A 22,035-nucleotide genomic window follows, 5' to 3' on the forward strand; every position below is an offset into this window, starting at 1 on the left:
GAAGGTGATAATGTGCGCTATTTTGTCCAAAACAGTTCCCCGTTACTGTTGAACCCTGGACGCCTCTTAAGTCTTAAGCACTGTTCGGTGACAAACTCAGCGGAGGAGTGATGCCACCAGGCCAGTACTCATGGTATGCCCCTTTTCAGTGCTCCATACGTGGTGATTCCCACCTCGGTAATCCCGTGTGATGCATTCCACTGTTCGGTTTCCCCTCAGGTGAACCCTGTGTTTCCCCTCATTAGAGCTTCGCTCTGCTTCGGCCACTGTTGCTGTGTACCCTCTCCATAGATAGGGTCCTCCCGGTGGTATCATTCCATATGCATACTTCCCCATTGGTAAGTCCATGTAGGTATTTTCCACATGTTAAGCTCCCTCCAGTAGGATGGGGTCTCCGTAGTGCCCTCCCTCCTGGAGAGTGAAGAGCAATTCCCAGCGCTATTCTAGAAGGTGCTTGGCAGGAAATTGCTTAACAGCAAAAATCAGGAAAGGCCACCGCCTGTAGCCGTAAGTGCCTCCTCCCCCTTTAACAGGACTAGGGAGATGCCTTACCTAACTCGCTGGAAGGTCACAACGTGGTCGAGTGCTCGCTGCGAGGCATGCAGTAGCTTGCTCGTGTCCACTTTTCCATACCTCGTGACACAGCTCAGCGCCTGCAGTGTTTCCTATAGGAACCCCTAGTGTCACTACATTGACACAACGTCAAGTGAGTGACAGATAGGGAACGTCTAGGTTACTGGTGTAACCCCTGTTCCCTGATGGAGGGAATGAGACGTTGTGTCCCTCCTGCTGCAACACTGAACTGGCCACTGACATGGCCGGGACTCTCTATCGGCTCCTCAGCATAAATCTGAATGAGTGGTGCATGCCATCTCCTTTTAGACCCATATGTCCGGGATGGAGAGTGGCATGCAAATTCCACTCGCCAATTCTCATTGGCCTTTTCTATTTTAAGCAAAGGTGATTGGGGCTGTTAAGATCGAACCCCTAGTGTAACTACATCGACACAATGTCTCGTTCCCTCCATCAGGGAACAGGGGTTACACCAGTAACCCAGACGTTTTCTTTCCTAAGATGGAAATAAATGCATTTTGACAGGAATATAAGTATATATGGTGTCAAATGTCAGCATTTTCAAAATCTGCGATTAATCGTGATAACTACAAAGAATATGCAATTAATTGTGATTAAAATAAATGATCGGCTGACAGCCCTAAATATTATATTATATAATAAATATAAATTGTGCTCTCTGGCCTCAAGCTTACAGCTGATTGGTCAGTTGGTATGACTTTGCATGGGTTATTTTAGAATAGCGAAATCATTTTACACATAATTGTAGTATTGCTACAAATGCATACCAGCATACATAAGGTTAAAAGCAAAAGATGTTTTAACACAGTAGGTCAGAAATGAGAAACATCACAAGCCAGCAATGCTACAGACAGAAGTCATTCAAATTAAAGTGGCAGGAGTAGCTGTGCAGCACATCAAAAATAAAGAAAGGTGTTTGCATAGTAGAAGGCTCCACTGACTATAATGGGGGCAATCAAGTTTTGTCACGTTGTGATGCACTGCACGCATCCAGTGTAGACATGGAGTAAGATTTCTGATGGCCTGCCTATCAGTCAGTCAGTTCTTCTTGTCCTAATGTATATTTATATATGTTTGTCAATCTCGACTGCTTATTGGCTTGCTGGCCTGTTGGGGATTTCCATGCATCTCATATTAGCATAGCTTCATAAATATGCATATACCGACCCACATATTTGGATAATATGGATGTTTTTCATGAATATTCTGCCAAATGTGTAGCAGGGAGAGGATTAGTGTCCCTCTGTATGTGTGTGTGAGGGTTGCATGCCACTATTGTCATCCGCAATAGTGTGTGACAGCAGCAGTTTGGCTGCTTATCTGAATATCATCATGATATTATATTGGACAGAGCTGTGTGTGTGTGTGTGTGTGTGTGTGTGTGTGTGTGTTTGTGTGTGTGTGAACCTGGACTGCCATCAGCCTCTAGAGACTATCCCCTGTACCCCTGCCCCAGGCACTGCCGGACCTTGGGAAAAAGAGCGGTGTGTGAGTGAATGTGTGTCTGATGGCTGTGATGGATTGGGGCACAGGGAGGTCATGGGGTTGGGATGTTGTTGCCAAGACAAACAACTGTGCTTGTGTCTGGGGCAGGTGTTTTTTTATAGTGCCTCAGCATGTTGACAGCACCCAAATCAATACCGGCCTCCATTTATGGATGTGTGTGTGTTTGTTTTAAGCTTTGAATAGAGGCCACTGGTTTGTGTTTGGAACATGCTGAATACCTATGCCCATTTCTTTGTTGTTTTACACCTTCTGTTTATCTCTGTGTGTGTATGTAGATTTCGTGCTGAAGTCAAAGATCTGGAAGTGATGATACAGAATTTGATCACTTCAGCCTTTGAGACAGTGAACAGTGTAGAGGAAGGAGTACAGCTGCTCGACGTGTTTCAGCACCTGTCTGCACGAGAGGTCTTTCCCACACACACACACACTTGGCCTTCAATTCACACTCACTTTGTCACCTCTTCTAAAACCTTACACACTGCCAGACCAGCACTCCTATCTCAGAACACAGTTAATACAAAAGACTCCAGATGGACAGACCACACACAGACTTCTGATGTCACTTCCTGTTCTCTTTTATTCATTCAAGAGTTCAGCCGCAGATGTCAGGACCTCACACACACATACACATCCTCTGCTCTCACACCTGTGTAACCTATCTCTTTGTGGACTCCACAGTATGATATTAGGATCAGTTTACCTTGTTAATCACCTTCAGCTCACCTGACTTTTCCCTTCACTTTCCAGTTTCCCCACTCTTTTCTCTTCTTCTTCTCTCTTTCTTTCCGTCACTCAGCTTTGCAGTTTTAATTTCCAAAGTGCTTTATTAGGATGTGTTGTACAATGTTTTATGTACAATACTGCAAAAACATCAACACAGATAACAAAAATAGTGACAGGCACACACAAAACAAAACAAAAATCAAATATATAAAATTTAGCAAGACATTAGTGAAGAGTATTAAATAGGCACAATAAAATAGAATTCCATTGAAGAGTGGTCTCGTGTGTGTATATTGGCTCTTTTACAATGCTTTGAATGTGGCTACTCCAATCACATAGTGAAGGAGAAAGTGTGCTTTTGTCTCTCTCTCTTTTCCTCTCTCAGGCCATCAAGCGGACCATTGACAAAAAGACAGCAGATGTATACGCTTTGTTTAGTACTGAGCTGGTTGTGGTCAATGAGATGTTGGCCAGGATGTCTTCTTTGAGCCCTGCTCAAATGCCCCAACATGCAGGACAAGCCCACTGGGCACGTGCCCTCCGCACATGGATAGAGAGACCCATGGAGGTGAGATTCTGTGTGTCTGTGTTAAGACATAAACAGACAGATAGAGACATGTTTATTAAACATACAAAAATTATACTACATTTAAAATTTATACTACTGTACGAAAATAAACTCACTTAAATTTGTAAAACAGCTAACAAGGAAACCAAACTCTAGCATCAAAGAGACTTTAGTTCATTCCAAAGATCTAGAGTGAAAAGGGCCACAACAAGGTTTACCATATGAGGTCAGAGCATCACAAGATCATGAAAGAAGCTCCATCGGGATGTGCATTTAGAGACCACAAAAAGCTCACTATTCAGCCCATACCCTTTCCTCCTCACCCTGTGTATGTGAACTCTATTGGGCTTTATGGACAAATGAATCCAATTCCAGCCCAACATCTCCATCTAGTTGAAGGTGTCACAGAGCATCTTACCTAGACTGAGGAGCTCTAGATCAGAACAGGGTGGAGTGTCAGAGGCCATCGCGGGGCCCCAGCAGAGGCCCTGGAGCCCAGCCAGGATCCAGCCACACAGGCCCTAATACTATTAAAGCCAGCTGTGCCTCCACTTAGTCACTCTCTCTTTCTCTCTTTTACATTTCACTCTGTTTTTTTTTTTGTTTGTCTGTTATTCTCTACCTCTCTTATATTCCTCCTCTGTCTTTCTCCTCAGTTTGCTTACAGAGCACAACACTTCTCCATTGTGTTTAAATTCATTTTTCCGCCTTCATTATTAAGAACACAATTAAGAGCAGGCATGAGCTTTAATTGGACACAGATATGATTATGTTGCATTTCCCCATAAATTACTATCCCGAAAAGGCCTACGGAAAAACAAAGGCAGAAACCAGAGTTTAATGACGGCCATGTGCGACGGCCTGATTGGGCATCGTAGAATGCGTTTACACATTTACTGCATATGAGCTATTTCTAACATGAGCATTGCTTTGCCTTTGTTTGCTTTTGTGTGTAATTTGTTTAGCTTTGTTGTGCTTTGGTGGTGTTCTGAATGGTTATGACCTTGTTTGTGAGTAGGCAGATCTCTAGATGTCTGTTTGTTTGTAAAGGATGAGGTGTGTGTTTCACAGAAGGGTCTGCATTCTCTCTGAGCTGTTCCCGTCTGTGTGTGTTTGTATACTTAAGAAATATCACATGAATAAGTGTGCTTTTCTACTAAATATCAGCATGGCTGCAATTCGGGCATAGGTAATCAGCACAATTGTGTGTTATTGCAAAATAAGTTCATATTAAGTAACTTTCTTTTGAAACACAATATGGTCCATTATTTGATCTATTTTTGCTCCGGTAAGGAAGCTAAAGCAGGATAAACCATTGTATATGACCAAGCCACACATAGCTGTCAGCTGACGAACACAGATAAGTGAAGTGACACAGATATGCTGTATCGTTGAAGGAAGTCACAAGAGCAGGATCTAGATGCAGCTTAATTTAATGAAAAAATAGACAAAGTACAAAAACAAAACACTGGAACACGGAAAGACTAGGAACTGGGAACTAAAACAAAAGTACATAACCCAGGAGCAAAACAAATAACAACTGCAATGACTGGGTAGAAATCAAGGCATTATATACACAGGGGTTAATGAGTGAATGCAACACAGGTGAGAACAATAGGGAACACTTGGCAGTGGGGAGGGCAGGGAATTATGGGAAGTGTAGTCTGGGGGAAACAGATGATAAGGACAAAACAACAGTGAATCATGACAGAGCAGATCAGGCGGACGGCCAGGAGACCCAGAAGACCAGAGCAGATCAGGCGGACAGCCAGGAGACCAGGGAAACCAGAGCAGATCAGGCGGATGGACAGGGGACCCAGGAGACCACCTCAGGGTAGGGACTGGATCAGGAGGCCTTGTTGGCGGCCACAGGGCTGAAACAGGGTCAAGAGGCCTGGGTGGTGACCACAGGGTCAAGATAGGGTCAGGAGGCCTGGGAGGTAGCCACAGACTAGATACTGGAGCCGTTGAAGTCTCTGAGGGTGGAGCTGTGGGAGGCTCGAGGGGCGAAGCCGTGGTAGGCGGAGCCGTGGGAGGCTCGAGGGGCAAAGCCGTGGCAGGCGGAGCCTTGGGAGGCTCGAGGGGCGAAGCCGTGGTAGGTGGAGCCGTGGGAGGCTCGAGGGGTAAAGCTGTGGTTGTGAACACTGGCAGAGACTCGGGAAGGACCTCTGTGGTCGTGGGCATGGGTGGAGACTCGGGAACGACTTCTGTGGTCATGGGCATGGACAGAGACTCGGGAACGACCTCCGTGGTCGTGAACATGGGCACAGACTTTGAAACGACATCCGTGGTCGTGTACATGGGAAGAGACTTGGGAATTACCTCTGTAGTCATGGGCATGGGCAGAGACTCGGGAACGACCTCCGTGGTTGTGAGCATGGGCAGAGACTTGGGAACGACCTCTGTGGTCGTGAGCATGGGCAAAAACTCGGGAACGACCTCTGTGGTCGTGAACACTGGCAGAGACTCGGACATGACCTCCGTGGTTGTGTACATGGAAGAGACTTGGGAACAGAAGCCTTTCTTCTCCTGCTCCTCCTCTGGACAGCCGAAGATGGCAATGTTGGCTCTGGGATGGACGAGGCTGGCAACGCTGGCTCTGGGATGGACGAGGCTGTCAAGTGATACCAATTGTACCCAACCGAATGATAACTAAGGTCACGTATCCCTTTATCTGAGATGGTTCTCGGTGTCCCGCTGTTGTTCCCATGCTATTATAATTTAAAGTCACTCAGGGTGTTATCACCCAGATGTTACTGTGACACAGTTGAATCTGTTACTATGATTATTAAACCCTTTTGTGTGAATGCAGTTTCTCGAATAAAATCAGGTCAAGTGGGACTCACATTTTAGGGCAGAATACTGTAATTTCTTACGATATATAACATGCAATATAATATAATGTATATAATAATTAACTGTACACTCAATGAGCACTTTATAAGGAACACCTGTACACCTACCTATTTATGCAATTATCTAATCAGCCGATTGTGTGACAGCAATGCAGTGCATAAAATCATGCAGATATGGGTCAGGAGCTTCAGTTAATATTCACATCAACCATCAGAATGGGGAAAAATGTGATCTCAGTGATTTCGACCATGGCATGATTATTGGTACCAGACGGTCTGGTTTGAGTATTTCTGTAACTTCTGATGGATTTATCTCCTGGGATTTCAAGCACAACATTCTCTAGAATTTACTCAGAATGGTGCCAAAAACAAAAATATCCAGTGAGCGACAGTTCTGTGGACGGAAATGCTTTGTTGATGAGAGAGGTCAACGGAGAATGGCCAGACTGGTTTGAGCTGACAGAAAGGCTACGGTAACTCAGATACTCAAACCAGCCCGTTACGACCATAGTGTTCCTATGTGCTCAGTGAGTGTATATGTAATATATAGGGAGAATTCACTAAAAATTAATTATGCCCCTTAAAAGCACAAGTTATTTGCATGTGCCATCTGCGCTGGTTTATCGCCTGAGTAACTAAAGTTATTATGCAGATCAGGCAACAGCGCAAACACACCCACAAAATCTGTGCTGAACCCAATTAGCATGGTGCAGTTCCTTTCTCGCAGACCGGTTCTGAGCATTATATTGCAAAGGATGCAACAGACCACTGCGGTCTGTCTCACTCTGCCAGAACTCTACAGCATCACTCCACCACTGTGATCCAGACACCTGAATCATCTCTTTAACATGCAGAAAGTATGCTTGACTACACCATGCATCTGGATATATGCCAAGTTATGACACTCTTCTCCATTTTGATCATTTATTGATGAATTACAGCTGCTGTGATCGATAGAAAATGTACAAAAACATCTCTTTTAAATAATCTTAATTTTATTGCCTGCTTTCCTCGTGCGGTAATACCTTAATTTACATAGAAGGAAGCGTAATTACATGGAAAGGAATGACAATTACTTAATTTACAGTACATACACAAAACTCAGAGCAGTTTCAGTGCTGATTTCCTCTGCTTAAACTAAATAGTGGGTGGTTAGTGAAATACCACACACAAAATTTGGCACAACTGTTTAGTGAATTTGCCCTGAGTGTTACCACTCTTGGAACATCACTTGTCCAATCAGATTATAGAACTGCTGTATAAACATGTTTGCATGTGTGTTGTGTAGGTTCTCCGGCAAGCTCACTTCCTCCCTCAAGTCAACAGTAGAGACGAAGTGCATGTGGCTTATGCTCAGTTGGTTCTGAGTCTAGATGAGAAGGTGAGGAGAATATTCACAGACTGGAGTCAGAGTCTGAAGAAAGAGTGCCTCGCTAGTCTCGACCAGCCACTCATGATTCGCTGTAAGGAGAAAACAGGCTTACTGGACATCAACTTCAACAAGTATGTGATCTCAAACACACACACATACACACATAGGCCTGTACCTCCATGCTCGCATACAGTGACCTACAGTCAAAGATGCTAAAGATTATTTAAGGGTTAGTTCACCTAAATTAGAAATTTCCCAACATTTACTCACCCTAATGAGGATATATTGCAGAACTTCCAGAGTGCTCTTTTTCATAGTGGGGACTTGGGCTGTCGAGCTCCAAAAATGGCAAAAAAAGCACAATATCAGTAGCATAAAAATGGTATGACTCATGCAATATGCTAAGTCTTCTGAAGCCTTATGATAGCTTTGTGTGAGGAACAGGATGACATATAAGTCGTTATTTACACAATATCTTCCTCTCCGTTGTAGCTCTTCACCGTAGAAGTTTATTTTTATAATCATTCAGAATGTACTAACTCTCTCCGACTCTGAAACATCTTTTACATTATGCTTTTACATTAAGTCCACTTGAGCAGGGAATAATAATTTAAACCTATAATATCAATACAATCAACAAAATTATCCAAATCACGTTGGATTTTTCAAGTCCCACCCAACATTATTTTCCATTAAATATTCTGTTTCACTCTTAAATTCATATTATGGAAGTTAATTGCATTGCAAATGCCGCTTCATGTTTAATAAACAAATACAAACCTTTAAAAATATTCATGCCTTTATTTGCTGTCCATAAATGTTCAATAGGGACTTTAAACAACAGCCGCGGACAGGATGGCTACGGCAACCGAAAGTAAACTGATCAACCGCTGTAGCCAGGAAATGCAAAAATCACTAAGCAACAATACAGAGTACAGTGAAAGAGAGCAACCATTTATAAGTAAGGGATAATCCACAGCTAGGTGTGCGTTAAACGATTTTAAAATCATTTAACGCACACCTAGCCGTGGATTATGCCACTTATACCATGGTCACTTGCCAGCATTGATTAGTTACAGCTGTCATTGATTTTTACAGTGCAAATTTTGACTGCAAGAATAACGATAACGGTTAACTTGATCTACAGGTCATTAGATCTAGAGTTCTGCCCATTCTACATCAGACACAGAGATAAAGTATTGCAATAATTTTACAGTTTGTTTGGAGACCAAACACTATTTAAAAACTGTGAATTTCAATACTCATTCCAGAAATAATAATGGCTACATAATGTAGAAGGGCTGGCACTCCTCAGAACATGTTATAATTAATTCCTTTTTTTTTGTCATTTTCACATTAATGAGGAAAAGACAGCATTGCTTATGTGACAGTTGTAAAAGTAGCACTTACTGTTCATGATGAGGAGAAAAATCATCGAAAACCCTCCAAACCTGTAGACTTTGAGCTCTGAGACATCTATATGATATCCATTAAGGTTGATTGAATGAATGAAATTGCGATGTGGCCTTGCGCGATTACTACACCGCAAAAGGCTGCGTGTTATGAAACAGTTTCCATCCATTCAGTGCTTCAGTAAGCGATGTGTGATAGCGGGGCGCCCTCTCGCTGTTTGCTTTAGCAGCACATGTTGAGCAGTGCAGATTATGTTTTCATATTAATATATAAATCGTCTTGCCGGTCAGCAAAAGATGCATTTGATGGGTCCTGGTTACCTTCTCTCCCCCTCTGTGCAAAACAGCTGAATGTCAAACCATACTTTCCTCACAAGCGCAATGGGTGATTAATACAGAGCTGATCAATGAACACTATTGTCTTCTCAGTGTTTCCTGTAGCGCTTCACAGTTGAATTTAAGACTGCACTGCATGACTTGATGATGCCGTTTTGTGATGTGACGGTTAATCCCAGCTCTGAGACTATATTCGCATCTGGAGGTCGTTTGAACAGAGTCATAAAACTCTCGCAATGTGTCATTACGAAGAACGTAATATAGAATGGTGATTAAAACTGACTGGAACTACCTGTGCATTCAATGGTTTGAACCTCACACATTCTAGCCAATCAGAATCAAGTATTCGAACAGACCATGGTATAAAGTCATTTGAAACAGGGAGAGAAGGGTTGCTTTAAGTGTTAAATGTAGGGCTGTGAATCTATTAAAAATGTAAACTAATTAATCACACAATTTTTTTGTGATTAATCCTGATTAATCATGGTAGATGGTACATTAAAAAAAACATGAAAGTATAATCATAAATATATTTACTTTATACTTGGTCTCATAGAAATTGCAAGAAATTAGTTAGTCATCATTTAATTTAATTTTTTAAATATGTATATTTATATGTGTAGTTTTTTTGCGGATAGAGTTAATTAGACACATTTTGACAAAAAAAAATTTGATACATGATACATGTACAAAGCTATTATTTTCTCTAGCTGCTGTTCAGTCTCATGCTGGGTCTCTTTCACCCGGTTTGGTTTTTGACACTGGTTCAGATGACAGTGAGGGAGCGTTTTCAGCTGATGCAAAAAGATACGGCAGCTTGCCCATATCTCTCCCACACCTGGTTCACTATTTGCTGGTGAAGTCTCCATTCTCCGTACAGTAAATCCGCTCCCGTGTTTATTATGCCCATGACATGCGTCACGTGTGATAAATAAATGTGCTCTGCTCCCCACAATCAGTTTCTGTGCAGGATGTGCTGTCGAGTCAAGCATGAACCTCCTTGAAATTTATATATGCTAATTTTAGCCACAGGAAGTGGGGGAAAGCATAAGTGATGTTTCAGGAAGTGAAAACGGATACTGCATTAATTGCGTTTATTTTTTTAACGCTTTAAACTATTAATCACAGAATGTAATGTTTTAAATTTCCCAGCCCTAGTTAAATGATAACATACTGTCAGAATTTTTTACATAATGTCAATAAGTCTAAAAAACCTAGATATTATTATTAATATTACAGATTTTTTTTATTATTCAAAGTCTATTTTAGGAAGTAGTGCGTTCCAAGTCATGCATGTGCAATAGAACACAGAATGCCATAGCTGTCCTGTCTGCTGCTGTTGCTTAAAGTCCCTTATGTTCTGTAGTTGTTTTATACATGCTTTACAGTATATTGTAGTGTGAACAGACATACACACAGAGACTGTGAATGTGTAGCTGTATGTGTGTGTGTGTGTGTGTGTGTATGTTAAGGAACCTGTTGAAGATGTTTAATGAGATTCATTACTGGGACCGGCTGCTGTTTGAGATCCCTCACTACGTCACAGAGGTGTATCAGCGCAGAGAGGAACTTCGCAACCTGAGGGAGAATGTCCTGTTGGTGGTCAGAGACTACAACAGGTCTGAAGGACTTACAGAGACTCTCGTTCTCTTTCACACACAGACACACTTAGATTAACACTTTATTTGTGAGGACCTTCAGTAGACTACTATTGTTCTTAAATTATAATTATTTAATGGCAGTAATCTAACTATAATTACTACACTATAACCCAGCCCCTTACAGACACCTTTTGGTATATTTTGATTTTAATTAGGACATTATTTTGTCCATTAATTAATAAATTATCTAAATTTATTAACCATTTTATATATAAATGTATTCAATTCTTAAACGTTTATTTTGTCTAGTTTTAATAGCAAGACTGGCCCAGCAAATCAGTTTTAATAACTGTACTCCTCCAAACACAGATACATACTTGCCAATTACACAGAGTACATATTTAAATATTGTACTTGTCATATAACTTCTTTTCTTTAATATTTGTTGATTACTCTTCACCTCCTCAGCCTACACACACTTACACTAAAGTACAAACAGAATATTTACATTCTATCTGCCTAGACATACGCAATCTCTATTCAAGACTTCAACACATCCAATCTGGAGAAAAGCACTTGAATTAAACATGTACACACATACACTCACACTTCCACTGAACAAAACAATTCACACTCATGTCCCTCGTTCTGTAGTGAATAATAACCTTCTCCTCTTTCACATAAGCCTCTCAACGTGTACACACACACATACATACACGCCCTTCAGACTGGAGGACTCATTGTAGCTCTCAGAGGGACAAAGTGAGTCATCTCTATCAGTATTGTCACTGCATTTAATGCATTCTATGCATGCCAGCTGGAAACAAACACTTAAACCCATCACAATCTAAACAGGCCACTTGGCCCCAATGACACATCCACTAAGACTTGTTAATCCATTTTTACCACCCTCTTGTTCTGTTGTGTTTTTAAAAAAAGGGCTTATTTATCAAAAATTCTGCAAGAGGAACTTGTTAATGGCTTTAAGACCTACAATAAAAATGAACTTTTACACACACACACACACACACACACACACACACATACAAAGTAATATTTCTGTTTACTCTCTGACAGAATCATAATGGCCCTAAATGCAGATGAGCTTGGTCTCTTTTCTGAGAGAATCCGGTTTTTGGATAAGAAAATTAAGCCAGGCCTGTCTAAACTGCACTGGTCAACAAAAGAAACAGCCAACGTCTTCATTAATGACTGCAGAGTACATGCCAACAAGGTCAGTAGCTTACGATACATACACACACATACACACACACACACTTACAGCAATACACACATGCATGTGGCAAAAATGTCATAGGTCAAGGTGGCAGCAGAAAGCCATGGCCTCTACACCCAAACAGATGGTAGAGTGAAAAGCATGTTTCCTCACCCTAATCACAATCCTCACCCTTTTTGAAAAGACCCAGTTAGACCAGCATTAATTTCCAGGCTGGTTTATCCTGGTCTCACTAGTGGACCAGCATTGCCATGCTGTTCACCAGCAATCCAATTTGTCTGGTGAAGCTAGTCTAACATCATGGTGTTTCTATTGAAGCTGATAAACAAAGGATGTGGTAAAGCTAGTTAAGAAGCTCATTCGGAACACCACTACACCAGCATCCAGAACACAACTTTCTCTACTCAGTAGAGAAACCACCATCTGAGCTCCATTTGAGTGAAGTCTTAAAAAATACAGAGTTCTCTAGAATAAAGTGCCCTAACATCCCAGAGTCACTTGAGTATAACTTTGCTTGATTATTTTTTTCTAGTTCCACAAGTTTCATTTATTTGTGGCACACAGATTTTTGTGAGTGATATGGGCCAGAGGGCCACAGGGCCCTGGTGAGTGGGGTTTAAGATGTGGTCTGAGATTTGAGCCCTGCAGCAGACAGTGAAAGCTACAGTATAAAGAAATTAGTGGCCAGATAAAGTCCAGGAAGGCCAAATATAAATGTACCACTACAGTTGAATAGCTTGTAAAGCAAATGTCTACAGTGAACGAGAGACATTTGGAGCTTTCACACTGTGTTGGATGAGAAAGTGTTTGGTATCTAAGGGGAGAATTCACTAAGAATGAATTGCGGCCGGTAAAAGCGCTGTTTATTTGCATGCATTGTTTTGGTTTAGCGCTTGATTTACTAAAGGAATTATACAGATCAGGTGACGGCACAATCACGGCCACAAAATCTGTGCTAAATGCAATTTGCATGGTAAAATTCCAATTTTGCAGGCTGGTTCTTAGCGCTGTATAGTACAAGTCAAGTAGAGATCAAATTTTTTACCCATTCTGATGGCTGATGTGAACATATACCGAAGCTCCTGACCTGTATTTGCATGATTTTATGCATTGCACTGCTGCCACAGGATTGGCTGATTGATAGATAATCGCATGAATATGTAGGTGTACAGGTGTTCCTAATAAAGTGCTAATTGGGTGTATTTGTAAAGCACATTTAAAAACAACAGTTGTTGAGCCAAAGTGCTTAACAATGTTAGGAAAAAGAAATACATTTAAGAGCACACAATTAAAAATAAACTACAGAAAAAGAGGGGAAAGTAGAATCAAAGAAAAATTTAGATAAGTAAAACAGCAAAAAAAAAAAGAAAAAAAAGAAAAAGAAAACTCTACTACTGTGATCCAGACACCTAAATCATCTCTTTATCATTCTTCATAGTTTCTATGATTTCTACTGCCATTATCAATAGAAAATGTACACAAGCATCTCTTTTAAGTAAAATTTAGTTTACCGCCTGCTATCCTCAGGCGGTAATAGCACTATGTGAATTGCACTGCGCAAACTGCACAGTATTGTGAATGAGCCTAATTTATGTGTAATTTATTTTTATTAATGAGTGTGTTTCTACAGAAAGGAGTGGCAATGACTTAATTTAAATACTCAAGATGCAGAGTTATTTCAGAGCTGATTGCGCCTGCTTAAACTAGATAGCAGGTGGTAAGTGAATAAGATGCAGTTTTTTGCGCTGAAATACCCCACGCAGAAGTTCAACTTAATTCGCCCTCAAGACATAAGATCTTCAATTTTCCCACAGAATTGGGTTAGACCAACAGTTTTGGGGTTGGACTGTAAGAAGAAAGTACAAATCTTCTTTGCAAGTGAATAAAACCGAGTTACTCCCCAGTTGCTGCCAACTTTCTTAGGAAATGTGACATAATATGTGGTTAAAATCAAATTGTAAGAATGATACTCTGGCCCTTGTTTATGTAATTTATGTTAGTTATTTAATCAAAGAAATACAAACCTTTTACTAAAGAAACCATTGCGCATCTTCTAACAACTTTTACCTCAGTGTCTCATCATCATCAAACTCATCATCAAAAGTTTATCTAGTATGCCAAAAGTTTTTATTTATTTATCTTCTGAACTCAGCGTGGCAAAATATTTGTTGAATAGTCTTTGCATTAAGCAATCAAAGCAAAAATGAGGAACAGAATCCCTGTGTCTTCAGGTTTTTGTGACAGGTGCAATTTCACTAAGATACAGAGATGGTCTCATCTCAAATTACACAATGACCTTTGTCATAAATATGCATACAAATCAGTGAAATAATCATAAACATAAATAGTCATTGGGTCAAGATAATTTATAATTGTTTTCATTAAAAATTAATGCAAAATACAGTTTCATGGCAAGAACAATTTTTCAATTCACACTCCATTGTCAGGTATAAAATAGTTACATTTGGACCCTAACTACAGTCATTCAAGATCAGAAGGCTTTGCTTGTATTTTGTTCTGGGACACCCGTGTCCTTTTTACTGCTCAGTATTGCTTTTGTAATGCAAGAATAAGATAGCAGGCTTCACTGAGAATGGAAGTCCGACTCAGCAGAGTGCAGCTGTGCCTTATACAACAAAGAGCAGAGATCTAGCAGAAATCTATTCACTTCCACTGCCGGCTGTCCATCACTCCTACATTGTACAAGGCACTGTGATATTAAAGTACTGGCGGTGCCCTTTAGCCATGTGGTAAAGACACACATATGCACAGGCGTGCAAGCAGAAATATGAGTGCCCCATCTACTTTAATAAAGGCCACACAGACATCTCTCAGTATAAACAGCTGTAGCGTTCACAATGAAAGCCAGCCGGTCTCGATTCAGTGCCACCACTGTGCCCTGGTCTCACTCGCTCCTTGCTTTTGTGTGTGTGTGTGTGTATTTGTGGAAAGAGAGCTGAGGGGGGAGATCAAGTTCACGTAAAAGTCTGACATCCATGAAGCCCAAAATGAAGAACTGGCAACAGCTTCAGTGGTAACGAAGGAGTGTGGGGAACACGGCACATGTGAGCTTACACACACCCACACACACTTAGAAATTTAAGTATACATTCTACACACACATGCATGCAGAGTAATCTTCCCCTTTGATGCTTATTTCATGTGACGTGTTTCATCCCATGAAAATCCATGAGACAAGCTGGATCCAGAGCTGGGAGGAAGAGTGAGATTATTCGGCATGTTAGATGTTCATAGTACCTTCGCACAAATTTAATTTGAGAAACGTCTCAGCAACACTGCCCCTCCGCAGATTGAGTAAGGAGCTGTTGGATGAGAAAAGCCTGATGCTTTGTGGATAAGAGCTGTCTCCTTTGATTTGAGGCACAGGGATGGGGTTGAAATCTAACGCTTTCTTTTTCTGTAGAAGAGAGAGGAAGACATGAGCTGGAAAATCCTACAGGAAAATCCCTGCTGCTCCATTTGAATGTGTTTTCCATCCTTCTCCCACCACGTTCCCCTCACACCCATTCTAACCGATTTTGCCTGCTCACACTCTTTTTCTTTTCTTTTTTTCTTGTCTTTTCTTTTCATTTATTTTCTTTTCAATTTTTTATTGCTTAGAAGCTGCTCTTTCATAGCCAGGAGACTTTATGGAGTTCTCAGTTATGATTCATTCAAGTATCAACTTTGTGTCAGATGTTTCTCCTAAAATTCCTTAAGAGAACACAATTGAGAAAATATAGTTCTTATACAGTTAAAGTATAGAGCTATATATATATATTAATAAATTAATTCATGTGGATATCATTTTTTGGCAATTTGATTTTGAAAGAATTTGAGGATGAAATTTTTCAGGTCATAGTAAAATTGCTGACTGCTTATTGCAAATTTGTGCCCAGTTTGAGACACTGTTGAAATGTCTTCAGAACCTGTAGAAGAGACACATATGAGATATTTTTGGGTCTTTTTCTCAGGATAAAAATCTGAGAAGTTGGAGATTTAGAAGTAATATTCCAGGTTCAATACAAGTTAAGATCAGTTAACAGCATTTGTGGCCTTCTGTTGATTTAAAAAAAAAAAAAAAAAAAAAAAAAAAACAATACAAAATGCAAACATTGTTGCTACAGTAAGGCACTTGCATCTAAAAATCCCTAGGTCCTCAGCCTAACCTGTAAGGCCGATACAATCCATTAATGGTGTGTCAGTAGATGAAAAACATGAATAATACTTACATTCTCTATAATTTAACATCCAAATCCTAACGAGAACAACATTTTCCATGCATATAAAAGGACCGTGTCACTGTCATAGAAATGCCTGACATTTAACAAGAACACAGTTAATGCACAAAAGAATGTAAATCCATATTTCTATTTTTCTGATTCCTTGCATACACTCCATTTACATTACCAACTTTTTAAGAATGAGCTGCCTTTGTTTATATTGCTGGTGCTTGACAGGGAATGGACTATATAATAGGACACAGATGGTACAATAACCAGAGAAAACCTCCGACCCAGCCCATTAGCGCTTTGCGCAAGCAATTTCGGCAAACCCACTTGTGCCTAGACTTAGTGCATACTTGCACGAAAATACCAAAACTTCATGGCCATGCCCACTGACTTTGCACGTATGACTGAAAGCATTGCTCTTAAAATAGGGCTCATAATATTTACTACTTTTGGCTATACGTTTGAAACGATGTGCATTTTTGTCATTGCTGTTTAGGAGAAATAATTAAGATAATTTGTGATTTTTCTTTTCTACAATTCACTCTTTCTAGCTCTTTTCTCAGTCAGTCAGTTTTTTTTTTTTTTTTTTTTTTTTTTTGCATGTACTATTCCTTGTACATTTGGAAATTAGGTAGGACAGCATAATGGAGGAGCACCTGGGGCCGGATTCAAGAAACATTCTTAAGAAAAAAATTCTTCTTAACTGCCATTTTCTTCTTATTTTGTTAATATTAAAATATTTTGTATTCCCAAAAACAAAATCTTAAAAAGCTTAAAAAGAATTAAAATTCTCGAGAAAAAAAATGTATTGTAAATAACATCGTAAAGTTAAGAAAACCTCATTTTAAGAAAAATTCATTTAACCTGTTAAATGAATTTTCTGGGATATTTCAAATGTGACGTTCTATCATGTTGAGTCAGATGTCGCAATGGACTGTTTAAGTAGAAATGTGATTACAGACCACAACACGTTTTTGACTGTTTTGTGTTTTATGTTAGTTTTGTATGTCTGTGGCAGCAGTCACAGCTGCTGAGCCTGTGCTGGAGGCAGCTTGGGCATTTTGACTGTTGGCATAAAGCCTTGTCTACTTATTTCTGCCCACTAAGTCAGAAAGAGGCTGCCTGACTGACATTTAAAGCACCCAACCACAGTTTGTTTTGTTGTGACGGTTAGGGGTGGGTAAATCTGAAATCAATGATACCACAATAATTGACTGGTGTACAACAAGGTGTTAGCTCTTTAAAATAATAGCACAATAGTGTCAGAAAATAATTGTACAGACAACATCATAATTAGTGGAAAATGTTTGTTGTTTGCCAATTTTGTGTACAGTTTTGGCAGTTCTTGGCCAAAATCAGACAGTTCTTGAATGTTCTATGAGTGTGGTGTTGGACAAACTCACTCAAAGTCCCTTGTTCATGGTGAAATTATGATGAAAGAAAGTGCCTAATTGCACAGAACAGTTCATTATACACTGATTTAGATGTAACTGATTTAGCAGGGTTTTCAATTGAGCTGCTGGTTTTCTGTGTAGAGACGGTGTGTAGTCAGAAGGGGTGTGAGGAGATCATCAAATCTAAAAGTCACTGTTAACCAAAATGTCTGCTTTAGGATTAAAATTCTCTCTCTCTCTCTCTCTCTATTTTTCTTCCTTTCTCTTTCTTTCAATCACTCGTCTCTCCTGCAGGTGCAGTTAATGGTGGATGAGTATAAGGCCGCTAACCTGGCTGTTTCTAAGCTCTGTACTCAGATCAGTGAGCTGCTGTTGGTGCATGTGGATGGCAGGGTTGTCTATGGAGATCTGGAGTTCCAGGAAGTTCAGCAGAGTCATCAGCACAGCCAGCTGCTCCAGTTGCAGACTGCTCACCAGGACATTGTCAACATCATAGCCAGAGTCTACAGGACCTTTCACACAGATGGCCCAGAGGTTAGAGTGTGTGTGTGTTCCTCCTGGGAATCTGAGTAGGACGAGGGGAGGGAGAGGGGAGAGGGAAAGAGCGAGCGGGTGAGAAAGAGAGAGGAAGAGAGAGAGAGAGAAAGAAAAACTGGCTCGCCGGTCCCCGAACACACTGTCGACTGGTCCTCAGCCAGCTGTGCAGCGGTCCTCCACGATGCCGGGCGATGGCACTGGACCTCACCTCCTGGCGGACGGCAGCGGGCTCCTCTGCCTCCCAGCAGACGTCAGCAGCTCCTCTGCCTCCTGGCGGATGGCAGCAGACCCTCCATCAGCGACGAGGGCTCTCTGACAGCACATCCCTCCTCCCTCCCGGGTTTCAGCACCAATGTAACAGGTTCACAAGATGGGCAAGGAGGAGTTGGGAACCGACCGAGCTGTCAATGTAAACTTTTAATAACACAAAGGAACTTAAACATTACATAAAACTGACATACACACACACACAGCTTCGTGCATCTCTCTCTCTCCCTCTCGAACTGGTGTCCCTGGCTCCTCTTCATTCCTCTCCCGGCTGATTGGGCTGATTCAGCCTCCTCCTCGTCATACTCCTGAAAGGAGATAAAGTCAGCATAAAAGTCATTCATAAGACTCCAGTGGTTAAATCTGTCTTCTGAAGCAATCCAGTTGGTTTTGGGTGAAAACAGATCAAATTGTAACTCCTTTTTCACTGTACATCTTGTCATAGAGCTGTTCAGGTTGTTGTCCAAAAACCTGGAAGAGAATTTGCCCTGGGTTCCCTCTGGATTTTCATATGGGTTTTTATAATGGGGATTTTCAACTTAAACTTAAAATATGGACTTTTTGTTGTACAAAATAAATTACACATAGTCATACATCAAACGTTAATTTTAAAGCCGCATTGAATTACATATTTAAAAAAAAAAAAAAAAATGTTAACACAGCGGCTTCAAAATGTTATTCCCATTAAAGGAAAATCCCATTTGAGCTTAAAAATTATGCAAGTAACTCAAAAATAGTCCATGCGACTTGTGCAGCATATTCCAAATTACGTTTGATGACATGAGTTCAAAATTACATTTTGGTCGGTGGGAAAGGTGTACGTGAGTGTATTGTATGTGTTGCTTTGCAACGTTGCGTTGTTAACAAAAGCTTTTTTTAAATGGACGAGCTGCTATCCTGCCCCAGCTTCCTGTTTCAGTTGGAAATACGTCAACACATCAAAGAAAAGTGCACTTGTGAAGGCAGTTCATTGGGACTTTAAAGAATTAAGCTACTGCATTAGTAATAAGCCATGCACATTTAAAGGGTGTTTTTGAGGGCCTAAAACCTACTAACCATGGTAATATCACTGTAAAGCCTCAATTAAGTGATTACTTTTGTAAAACAGCTGCAACAGTAATTTTAATAAATTACTAATAATTTTGTAATTTAATAATTTTATAAAAAACACCAATGTTTAAGAAATACTTTAATTGGTACACTCATCTCAATTATTTATGCTAATACTAAAGGTTTTAAAGGTTTTACTAAAGATTTAAACAAACCTCAAAGCCTAAGGGACTTATTTTATTTTAAGTGCAGCACAATGCCTTAACTCATAAGCGCAAAATCAATAGGCATGGCCATGAAATGTTGATATTTTCCTATAAGTGTGCGCTAAGTCTAGGTGCAAGTGGGTTTGGCGAAATTGCATGCGCAAGGCGCTAATCCGGTCAATGGAACTTCTTCTCCGGCACCGTCTACGTCCTATTATACAGTACATTCCCTGTCAAGCACCAGCGATATAAACAAAGACAGTACATTCAAAAGAAGCTGGTTGTGTAAATGCAACTGTATGCAATGAATTGGAAGAATAAAAATAGGAATTTACAAAAATATTTCTAAATTAAAATTACACTTCAAACGAAACAAAAATATAATCAAAATAACAAAGTGGTCAAAAACATCATACCAAATCCAAACATTTTACTCTCTCCTTCCACTGGCCCCTTTTGCAGTGACTTAAACATAACAATAAAAATAATAATAACAATAATTGAAAAAATAAACTATGACTTCTAGAAAATGTAACACAAATCTCATATTTTTTGTTTAAAAATAAAAAGGCTTCAACAGCGATCGTCAAGGACATTATTTGATGTTCTGTAGTTTCAGAATTTGGACATGAACTTTATTACTACCTGCTGGTGAAATCATCAAACTGCAAATTTGGATTTTGCGCTGAGTTAAGAGGTGGTTTTATAACGTCTTAACGCAATGACCAAATTCCTAGAAAAATAGCAAATTGCGCTTTGTGCCACGTCATTTACATACAGTACACCCACAGTTTGCGCCAACACCCACAGTAGCGCAAACACTCCCATCCACGGCCATTTGCGCTTTGTGCTGGGATGAAAATTGCACTTAGAATTAGCACTCTTACGAAAATTGGATAAGACGTTGCAGGTCGTAGCATGTTGCGCTGTGTTTTGCGCACTCATGTAAATAGAGCCCTAACTGTGCTTCCCTGTTGTTGCTAAAGTTGCTAAACAATATAGAAACTTGGCACATCAATATAAAATTCAACTTATGTACAGACTCTCTTCATATTTTATGGACTAGTTGGCAAGCCTATGTTTACTTTATGTAAATGACTCAACACACACCATGCAGTATCAACTGGAAAGTCCAACGCTGCATTTAAGGAGAGTATGTGAGTTGCAAGAATGTCTGCACAGCGGAGATGATGAGAGAAAAAAAAAGCATGCATATCTCCATTGCAAATGTATGCTGCTTGCATTGTCATGAACAGTGGAAAAAAAGTAATGTCCCACTTGCTGGCCAATTTACTGTGTACATCAGTGTGCAGGTGTATTTACATGCACTGTGTGAGCAACAGTTTGATCCCTTTAGTGTGTGTATATATGACAGAATATGATACTGTTTGTGTGCGTGCTGTGTGTTTAGGTGCAGCAGCACTGGGTGTCATACACGGAAAAGATGGACCGGATGGTCGAGGAGGCGTTTCGTGTAAATATAAAGCGCTCTCTGCAGCTGCTCTCTAAAGCCATCAATGGAGACGGCAAGACCTCCCCAAACCCCTTATTTAGAGTAGAGGTGGTACTGAGAAAGAACACCCCTGGATCTACTGCTCAGGTGCACACACACACACTCTCACTCTCTTTGTCTGATCTAGTATTGCACCAGTCACTGGTACTTTAACATTGTTTGCGAGGTGACCCTTAGATTACATTTAAACATCATTTTTACAAACATGCTCTCTGTGCTTTCAGGGAAAAAAGCATAAAATAAAAACTCTAGCATGGTGAGTCAGTGTGAATCACTGTGTTGGTCCCTGAGAGCTGCTAGCCATGTGTTTTACATACAGCATAAAGACACTATCATACATCAAGCAGAGGGCATACAGAACACAGCAACCTCTATAAATCACAGCTGTGGCAGCATGGCTGCGTTATTCAGTACAGACTCTACTGCTCAGCTTTACAAAGGTATATTTGGACTGAGGCCTATGGGTAATGTCCCATGATGCTTAGTCATCTAAACACACACAGAGAGAGAGAAAAAGTATTAGTGTGACTTTAGGAACTTAATTGAGTATATATTAGGGACAGTGGTTGCTTTGGTTTGGTTGTGGAGACAGACTGCCCAAGGTAGAACACTCCCAAGAGCCAGAGAGAAGG

The 22,035-nt window shown here is 40.4% G+C and overlaps 1 protein-coding gene across 1 annotated transcript in view; it reads left to right on the top strand.

Moving 5' to 3' along the window:
* dnah2 (dynein, axonemal, heavy chain 2) overlaps positions 1–22,035 on the top strand; it is a 299,507-nt gene that overhangs the window by 67,836 nt on the left and 209,636 nt on the right. Inside the window, exons 11-17 of the mRNA XM_051722679.1 lie at positions 2,376–2,505; positions 3,209–3,391; positions 7,535–7,749; positions 10,839–10,985; positions 12,045–12,201; positions 18,125–18,364; positions 21,302–21,490. Of these exons, the coding sequence (XP_051578639.1) occupies positions 2,376–2,505; positions 3,209–3,391; positions 7,535–7,749; positions 10,839–10,985; positions 12,045–12,201; positions 18,125–18,364; positions 21,302–21,490 (1,261 nt within the window). The remainder of the gene's footprint in view (positions 1–2,375; positions 2,506–3,208; positions 3,392–7,534; positions 7,750–10,838; positions 10,986–12,044; positions 12,202–18,124; positions 18,365–21,301; positions 21,491–22,035) is intronic.

Source organism: Myxocyprinus asiaticus, chromosome 2 (genome assembly GCF_019703515.2).
Source record: "Myxocyprinus asiaticus isolate MX2 ecotype Aquarium Trade chromosome 2, UBuf_Myxa_2, whole genome shotgun sequence".
NCBI lineage: Eukaryota > Metazoa > Chordata > Actinopteri > Cypriniformes > Catostomidae > Myxocyprinus > Myxocyprinus asiaticus.